General features: G+C 33.8%; 1 protein-coding gene across 1 annotated transcript; it reads right to left on the reverse strand.

The window, feature by feature from the left end:
- Positions 1-6605: 6605 nt before the first annotated feature.
- On the reverse strand, positions 6606-8923 carry CCT8 (chaperonin containing TCP1 subunit 8). The gene is made up of 3 exons (XM_067771436.1): positions 8758-8923; positions 7530-8560; positions 6606-7456 (listed from the first exon to the last, which is right to left on the reverse strand). The coding sequence occupies exons 1-3, from the start codon at positions 8815-8817 to the stop codon at positions 6907-6909; spliced, it is 1641 nt and encodes a 546-aa protein (XP_067627537.1). The 5' UTR covers positions 8818-8923; the 3' UTR covers positions 6606-6906.
- Positions 8924-10216: the final 1293 nt, after the last annotated feature.

Consider the following 10216-nt stretch of genomic DNA (forward strand, 5'->3'; position numbering starts at 1 on the left):
AACCAATTGGGTTTTGGTTTACCGTCGTAACGATAAACAGCTGATTACGTTAGGGATACGGATACAGCGATACGACATACGGCAGCAATGACTCCGGCTTTACTCTCTTTCATTCGCTCAAGCAGTCAACTGTGACTTAGATGCGAAGAACGAAGCAATTTTGAAATCGTGAATGCGCAAACTTCTGTGTGTGATTTGTGAGATTTCCTGTAAAAAATTTTCGCTACAATAATCGATAACTATGCACATCAAAAGAAAACCGTGGAAGCTAGCTATGGAATTATTATCCAGATTGATTGATCAGTAGAATGCCTCTTCGTTGTGAGAAAGTACACCAATGCCGAAGCATATGGAAATTGTGAACCTCTTCGTTATGAGGAGCCAAGCAGATCATAAGTCATCTGTCATTTGGAATAAGATTTCTGCTTTCTCATTTCAAACCCCCTTTACGATATATATTTGACGTGACTACGTCTTTACTCATATAGAGGATACTGGAACATCAACGTTTCAAAATCAACTGAATTTTTAAAAAATAATCGAAGATATTTAAGAAACGCTGTGACACAAAATAGTAGGATCATCGATAAATAATCTTTCTTACTATCGATTATTCTTCAGCGCCAAAAAGCCACGAAAATGTAGAGTAATTAAAATCATACATGTGGCTTTAACTTGCAGTCTATCCACATAATTAGGGCCAGAAAGACCTCCAAAGTCTCTCCCTCTCTCTTCTCTACTTAAGGAAATTCAACAAAAGTGATTTAGATGCTGTATATTATTAAGATCTATCGCTATTGCTGGTTAACACGGCTTTCTCTAAATTTTGCTACTATCCCTACAGTAATTTTTGCAAAGCTGTCGGAATCCGGTAACAAATGCATGTCGCTAATCTAGCGAATATCGCTTTTTACAAAGAGAAATGTAAGTATTCTGCACTTGCTTCAAAAGGTTAAACAAAAATACACTAATTAGGATGAATTTCCATCAGACCCAGGCAAAAAAGTGTGCTAAAGCGCATGTGGGTATACAAAGAGTGAGATAAAAGATACTCATAACGAAGCTGGAAAGCAAAGCTAATATTTTATTATAACTTATGAAGAAAAAAAACATGAAACCACGGAGGCACTTAGCAACAAATAGTAAATAAAATTTATGCAAGTTAAATGATGTGGAATGAATAATATACAACTTACAAAACATACATACATATATATACATTTTAATTAAAGATAATTGCGCTACTTGTATTGGCGCATTGAAATTTAAAGCAATTTGTTAGCGATATATACATATATTTTAGCGTTTAATTATGGATTAAAATGCAACCCTCAATACTCAGAAAAATTATGGATAACTCAAGCAGGTAAAAATAATTTACGAACAGCGAATGAAGCACGCAACTTAAACAAATAAAAAAATATATATATTAAAGTTATACAATTAATACATTTAAACAAAATTTAAAACAACAAACACTTTATTAGCGTGCTTAACGGCATAATATGTTAGAAAAATATTTAAACAAGCTTGAACGCTTGCTTTATTCAAAAGCTGGAGACATTGGTGCTTTATCGGTAACCGTATCGGTAACCTTATAACAGCTGATTCGACCAACCTTATGAGAATCAATGCAATCGATTATTGGTGCCGCTAAGGTCGTAACCGTATCGTAGCCAACCAATTGGGTTTTGGTTTACCGTCGTAACGATAAACAGCTGATTACGTTAGGGATACGGATACAGCGATACGACATACGGCACCAATGAATCCAGCTAAACTTATGTAGCATTAAATATATTATCGAAAAAAAAGAAATTCTAAGCAACTTTAATATATATTAAACAAGTATTCCATATAAAAATATTACATTAAAAACGAGCAGCATTGTAGAGTGGTTAGAGCGACAGTTAGGAGTTATTTGAAATAGATTTCCGATGCATATTTTTAGATTGAATAGATTGAGAGTACGAGTTAAGTAGTTTGCTGCGGTGATTGAACTGAAAATTCCTGAGAAGTATTGAGTTAAAGATAACTTAGGCATAGGTGTGGAAGTGAAAAGTGGAAAACAATCGAAGCTGAGACACAGCATGAAAGCTTATAACTCTCAAATCGAAAATAGAGAGTCTAGTACTGGTATAGTAGTCGTATATTAAAAAGATTTACTATCGATTTGAAATAGCTCTAGATTTTATAATTGATTTATATTGGCATAAAATTTGTTGTAATTTTTTTTTTTTCGTAAATATTTCTATGTATTGTAAAATGGAACTGATGAAGAAAAACATTAAACATATGATTAAATAAATAATATTTTTATAACTGAAATGAAAAAATTTGAGAGCTGTATGTTTGAGTCTTTGCTGTGCCAAAATTGCCTTTAAATATCAAATAGCAAATTTGTTGCTAAAAAATTCTAAAATCAAATTATCAAATGTGTTCCGGATTCTAAAATCAAACAATTTCGTTATTATTTTAATTTATTTATTTTTTCAAGTTTACCTGCTGTAAAATTGTTTAGTGATTAAACACTGATTAACAAATAAAGCACATTATTCAATTAAAAAAAAAAAGAAACATATTGCAATAACGCTAAAGAAAACATGGCTAAAAATCCAAAAATGTGTCCTTAAATGTTGAGATTCTTCCCAAATAACTCTTCCTAATCGCTGTACCTAATGCAGTTAGGCAATAACATTTACGGATATTACGATAATCGTAGAAAACAGCAAAATAGACAACAGCTCTATATAAATTTTGAATTAACTTCACCGCTCAGGAAAAAGCGCTTAAAAACTAAAAAAAAAATGTGATAATTTATATGCAATGCAACACTGAGTTAACAAAATTATATATATATTTTTATATGACTATATGTTGTAAATATGTTAGTTTGCGTATGCGCTTAATATTTCGTTTCAAATTTATGCCAAACTTATATGTAAATCTTCCAAAAATAGCTTATATAATAACAAATCAAAAGTATCGATAACGATATCTCGAAATCGCCTACTTCTGTCACCCATATACAATTTTAACACTTCTGTTAGTTAGGTATATATGTGTATGTTGTAGGAGTAAGTTATCGATATAAATGTTTGCCGGCCGATAAAAAGTGATTGATTAAATAACTACATAAGATGAAAATTTTTCGAAAGAAACGAAAATGTTCAATATGTTTAAAAATAGTATAGTTTCAATGCGGTTTTTCTTTTCATTACGAAAAAAAAAAATACCTTTTTAAATTAAATTTTGCATTAAAAAATAGGAAAGTGTTATTTATTTGTTTAATGTTGCGTTAAAAGTGCTGTGTCTATGATCATGGCTTTAACTGTTTTCCGTACAGATTGATTCCATCTAAAAAAAATAACATTCAGGAATGTCTATAACAATCGAGCAAACAATTTTAGCATTTACTGGTAATGTGTCAAACTGCAGTGATTATTGCCGCTTTTGCGTGAAAATATGCGGAAATCTAGTTCTCAACGTAGGTAATGCCTTTTGTGTTACTAGCGGAATATAAATAATTATTATTATATATTATATTAAAGTTTATTAATTAAAAAATATATATTTATTGCAAACACATAGTAAATTTATGCGTACATTAAGAAAGAATTTAAGTATTAGTATTTATTTAAACTTCAAACTATTCACGGGAATACCAAAGAATTATAAAATATATACAGTTATTTAAATATATACACATATGCATATTAGCGGGCATTAAAGCCATTAATATATTAATTAATTTAGGAAAAATGAATGCAACAACCAACACTAACGTAATGATATATGTGAAATATTACGTAAAAATAAAAGAAGAGGCGTTGAAAACGCAGTAAATAAAGGTTTAATAATAAATCGACCTAAATATTTACTTTACGAGTTAAAAATACCACCAACAAACATAAAAATATACTCAAAAGTTTCTTTGGAATTGTTTAAAACCAAAAACACAGAATATTTGAATGCAATTTCTTACGTACTAACAACATTAAAATAAAATTATATTCAACGTCAATCTATGCGTATGTATACTTGAAAAAAAAAACAACAAATATTTATGAATGTATTTAACATACATACATATATAAAATGTATGATAAACTTATTTAAATTTCAGCTTTTTCAAAAGTTCTTATAACTTAAAAACATTTCCTAAGATTGTTTGTTTTTTCCGAAAAAAAAGCAAAAATCAAATATGTATTCAAATTATTAATTATTGCAATATTTATTAGTACAAAAGCAATTTAACTAACTTAAAATTATATACCTTCTTGTATTTGCTTAATATTGAATCGTTGGTGAGCGTGAAGGAGTGGAATTCGTAACATAGCTAAATGTTATTCCAATAGCAACCAGAACGAACTCAACATTCGCAAACAGATAAAAATTAATAGCGTTTGCTTGGATTCAAATAAAATTTAGATGTGTTACATAGAGGAAACAAAAAAAAATATCTAATTTTATTATTACTTTTGCTGTGGTAAGCTAAAAAATACATCGATTTTTAATCGATTTTACGCTATCACCATTGAGATTGCATCGATTTTAAAACGGATACTAACCGCTATACTATCGAGGAATTGCTTTATTGTCAGCTGAAAATATAAAGAATGTTTAAATAAAAACAACTATAACGGTAAGCAACGTGAACCAAAAAAGTGACAATCACACGCTTGTTGACCGGCGCCTGATTATTTTGTCCTCGCTTGATGATGAAGCAGACTTGCTTTAAATACCCAATACCAATAACAAGTTGGTTCAGCTTCAACTGAGGTCCCATACGCTGCGCTACCACCGGAACAATCTTTTTATACTCAGCGTGCTTTGCGCACTGAGTATATTAACTTTGATTGGACAACGGTTGGTTGTACAGGTATAAAGGAATCGAGATTGATATAGACTTCCATATATCAAAATCATCAGTATCGTAAAAAAATTTGATTGAGCCATGTCTGTCCGTCTGCCCGTTAACACGATAACTTGACTAAATATTGAGATATCTTCACCAAATTTAGTACACGAGCTTATCTGGACCCAGAATAGATTGGTATTGAAAATGAGCGAAATCGGATGATAATCACGCCCACTTTGTATGTATATAACATTTTGGAAAACACAAAAACCTGATTATTTAGTAAATAATACACCTATAATGCTGAAATTTGACACTTAGACTGATATTGAGACTCGATAAAAATTAGAAAAAAAATTTTAAATGGGCGTGGCACCGCGGTAGTAGCACTTGTGATAAAATCAATTTTACAAATATTATTAATCATAAATCAAAAATCGTTAAACCTATCGTAACAAACTTCGGCAGAGAGGTTGCCTTTACTATAGGGAATGCTTTGAAGAAAAATTAACGAAATCGGTAAAGGACCACGCCCACTTTTATATAAAAGATTTTTAAAAGGGTCGCGGCCGAATAAAATAAGCTATATCTGCAAAAAAGAGTTTTATAACAATGGTATTGCATTTCCGGAGTGGATTTATAACAATAAATAGGAAAAACGTCAAATTTAAAAAAATGGGTGTGCCACCGCCCCTTTTATGACTAAGCAATTTTCTGTTTCGGGAGCCATAACTCGGAGACATTTTTTTTTTAAACGGGCGGTGCCACGTGTTTTGTAGAAAAGTAAATTATCTGAATTGAAATGTGCACGTGAAGCTCACGCAGAGTATATAAGGTTTGGTTACACCCGAACTTAGACACCTTTACTTGTTTTTATTACTTATGAGTTGTTTATTGTATTGGATGTCAGGTATTATCACTAAATAAAACCAAACCTACCTTTCAAAGGCAGCTGGTGCTATTACCGATGTGATCAATGTGTTGTAACCCGTTGTTCATCTGTTGCACTTTAAGATTTGAACAATTTTCCATCTGCAGAATTACTTACTTAATTGGCGGTTAACCATTTAAACGGTCATGGCCGTCCAACAAGGCGCGACAGTCTCTTCGTTGGGATAATTTGCGCCAATTGGTCACACCAAGGGAATTTAAATCGTTTTTACCATCGTCCTTCCAGCGGAGTGAGGGCCGCCCTCTCCCTCTGCTCCCATAGGCGTGCTCCGATAACAATACTCTTGGGTTCACGCCCCGGTCAAAACCACATCAAAATTTTATAATAAATTTTTTTTCAATTATTTGGCAAGCACTCCGAGTGTATTTCTGCCACGAAAAGCTTCGCAGTGAAAATCCATCTGCCTTGCAGCTGCCGTTCGGATTTGGCATAAAACAAGTAGGTCCCGTCCCACCAATTTGTAAAAAAATTAAAAGAACGACCGAAAATTCGAATAGAAGCCCGGCCTAAAATCTCTTCGGAGGTTATCGCGCTTTAAATTTATTTATTTTTTAAATGAATAAATAATAGAAACTCTTCTCATGCTGTTTGAAGTTATTTTGGGACTATTCCCTCGTAGGTAAAGCAATATTCCAGCGTATAGATACAAGAAAGACGAAGTTGCTCTAGCAAACACAGTTGCGAAGCCTTTCAAAAATACAGCCCGGTAGGACAGTCACTAGGATCCTGTAAATTTTCATACTTTTTGAGAAAGTATGTAGAAAGGAATAAGCATAAATTCAAATTCTTCAATTATTTTGTATAGTTCATTTTAATTTATTTGTGTGGAGAAGTTGTAAGCTATTTAGTCCCCGACAGCTCTTTTCGTACAACTTTGACATTGATTTTGAAACATTGAATTACATCTTAGTTAAATAAGCATTTCATTTGATGAAAAAAGAACGTAATATTTGCTCCGAAAGTTGTAGGCAATGTGTTATGTATGTAAGTAGCAGTATAAAATTATTAAATAACATTTTATTAAATGACAAATGGTAATACATAAAAGAAAATGGTGCAAATCTAATCTAGCCTTGACTAAGGCGCCAGTAATCTAATTTTCATCATCACTGCCCGCATTCTGTCTTGGTTTTGGACCACCAGCACGCTTTGCCATTATAATTTGATCAACTTTGAGAATTGTGGTTGCAGCACCTATAGCATATTTCAATCCCCAATATTTTGCTTGATATAAATCGTAAATGTGGGTTTTGGTTACATCAATAGTATCTGCCTTTTCAGTTTCAATATTAAAACCAATATTCTTGCCATCTGACTTTTTATGTTCCAAATACAAAGCATTAACAACTTCAGTTCCATTAACACCTGAATTTTCAGCTAAAGCTTTGGGGAATACTTCCAAGGCAGTGGCAAATTTACGTACAGCATATTGTTCTAAACCAGGAAGTGTATCAGCATATTCAGCTAATTGTGCAGCTAATTCAATTTCAGTAGCACCAGCACCAGGCACATAACGCCCATCACGTGTTAAGCATTTGAAATTGTTTACGCCGTCATCGACAGCACGTTCAATGTCATCCATGAAATTATCAGTGGCGCCACGGATAACAATTGTGGCAATACGTGCATCTTTGCCTTCGTTTCTATTTGAAATAAATTTTGTGGTACAATTTTTTTTGGAAATATGTGTATTATTTGTGTGCAGCAGATGCTTACCTGAAAACCACAACAGTAGTGCCACCCAACTCTTCCACGCACACCTTATCACAGTAACCCAACTCTTCGTTTGTGGGTGTGGTAAGGCGTGGTAATACAGTTCCGTTAACTGTACGACTTAGACGACGCAAATCAAATTTGGAATTCAAACGCACAGCCATCAGCTTATATTTATTAAGGAAATGTAAGGCCATATTTCCAACTTTGCCGCCGCAGACGACAACTTTAATGCCAGCGTCAGCTAACGCCTTAATCTGTGCTTCTAGCAAATTCTCTTCCCCAGCAGAGAAATTCATAAGCTCATCAGCAGACTTAATTAAAACGGTACCTTTAGTTTCCGTTTGTATAATGTCCACAGGGCATGAGAATACAGCCACTTTAGCTTTTTCTACGCTTGTCACATCACCTTCAACAAAGCGTTTGAACACCATACCATGCACAATTTCAGAATTATTCAAACCGCTTCCCAAAATTTTGCACACTCTTATATTATCCACATTAAAAGTGCCCTGATCTGGTAGGATAGACACGCAAGCTTTAGCAACAAGGTCGGTAAGGAATTCTTCCTGTCCATATTGTTTCGACATTATAGCTGATTTGAGACAATCTTTAACTTTGTTTAAATCACGATAATCCTCTATTGTATGGCAAACAAGCTTGGGTAAGATTTCTAGTGCCTTATCTAAAGCTTTTTCATAACCATCAGCAATTTCAGAAGTAGTGATTCCCAAACGTAATAATTCTTCGGCTGATTCGAGCAGCGCGCCAGCAAAGATAACAACAAAATTGGTACCATCACCCACTTCAGCATCTTGCATTTGACTGCCCATAACCATTAGCTTTGCGGCAGGATGTTCAACGTCCAACTCTTGCATGATTGTGCCTGCATCACTTGTGACAAATTGTTTGTCAAAGTGATTGATGACCATTTTATTCATGCCATTGGGGCCGTAGGCGGAACGCATTGTCTGTGCAAATTCCTTGCAAGCGGTGATATTGCGGTAGACGGCCTCCTCCAGACCACTGTACATCTGTAGGAAATAATGCAATGCATTACTAATTTATGTCATTAACAATATAATAAGATTTATAAATGGATATAGCAGTGACTAATAAATCAGCGGTGCAGAGGCAGCACGCTGCCTAATTTTTTTTCACCAATGGCTATTGCACCTCATATGTATAAGAAATCAACAAAAGAACAAATATTAGGACAATTTTTACTCACCTTCGCGCCATCCTTTAGCATTTGAGCTACTCCTGGTGCTTTTGGTACAGATAAAGCCATTTTTATTCACAGATTTTTTAATTACAAATTCGAGAAATGGAATGCAAGAACTTTCCGATTTTAACCTCACGCACGCTTGAAAATGACAGGTGTTTTATCCACAATGTGACACATGACAGCGCGATAGGGGTAATACATTTCTCGATAGCTAATGATGATGCCAGATCTAGAGCATTTTAGCATGTTGATGTCAGCTGTAAAAGTAAAAGAATATAAACTGAGCGGCTAGGCAAAACAAGAACCTCTGACTTTCTTTAAGGCCGAATTAATGGTGACTTATAACCATAAAGCCATAACCAGATAAAACAGCTGATCGAACCTACCTTATGGAAATCAATGTAATCGTTTAATGGAGCCATACCATAACGCTAACTTGATTACATTGATTTCCTGAAGGTAGGTTCGATCAGCTGTTCTATCTGGTTATGGCTTTATGGTTATAAGTCACCATTAATTCGCCCTTTAGCCCTCTTTCTTAACTCCACCTCATACAGATTCAGTACCCTACAAGAATACTGACTATCATATGACTATCATCTGATTGTCAGCAATGTCAACCTAACGATCAGCGCCTCATACAAACTTTCTATCACAAACTTAAGGGGACTTGCGCAAATGTGATGTAAAGAACTGTGTACGTGTGAGTTTTACTGATTAAGTATATATCCGTACTGCTCACTCTCATTCATTTTCCTGGATCAGTGCTGACACTCTAACTATCAAAAAGTGTCATAAATGATAGTTTACTGTAGATATCAGGTTTGACTGTTATACTATCATAAATGACCATTGTTATATTCCGCCAAAAATGAAACAATGCTTTTTGCTTTTTATTTACTTTATTTCAATACGTTTTTAATTTTGTACGCTTTTAGCATGGAGCTTTGAAATGCTCTCTTTTTCATTTTTTAAAGTTATTTTTTATATGATTTTCGTCGGTTGAAAATGGCGGAATTTAAAAAATAACAAAACAACCGTGATAATCATTTGATTGTCATATGACAGTCAGTAGTGACAACATGATTAAATCGGATAAACTGTTCTCGCATACATAAAATTCCGTTGAGAATTATGTATCTGTCTCACATGCATAATGGTATCTGCTGCGTGTTCTTTTGTTCTGTACCAGGTGTCCGAAGCTTTCCCAGTTTGAGTCCTTTTTCATGATTATAGGCTCTCGTTGGGAACATGCGGACATGCGTGAGCGAACAAAGGAACATACATAAATTTGAGTATCAATGTTTACGTTATCGCAGGATCAGCATTGTCAATTACAAGTGTGAGTGTATTAGTAAAACTATCAGCGTTTGTTGTAGGGTATACAGATAAAATTACGAAAAGAAAAGAAGGGGTCGATGGCCTAGTACCAAAGAGGATAAATACCATAAGAGCCACCAGT

Source organism: Eurosta solidaginis, chromosome 3 (genome assembly GCF_040869045.1).
Source record: "Eurosta solidaginis isolate ZX-2024a chromosome 3, ASM4086904v1, whole genome shotgun sequence".
In the NCBI taxonomy this organism is placed as follows: domain Eukaryota; kingdom Metazoa; phylum Arthropoda; class Insecta; order Diptera; family Tephritidae; genus Eurosta; species Eurosta solidaginis.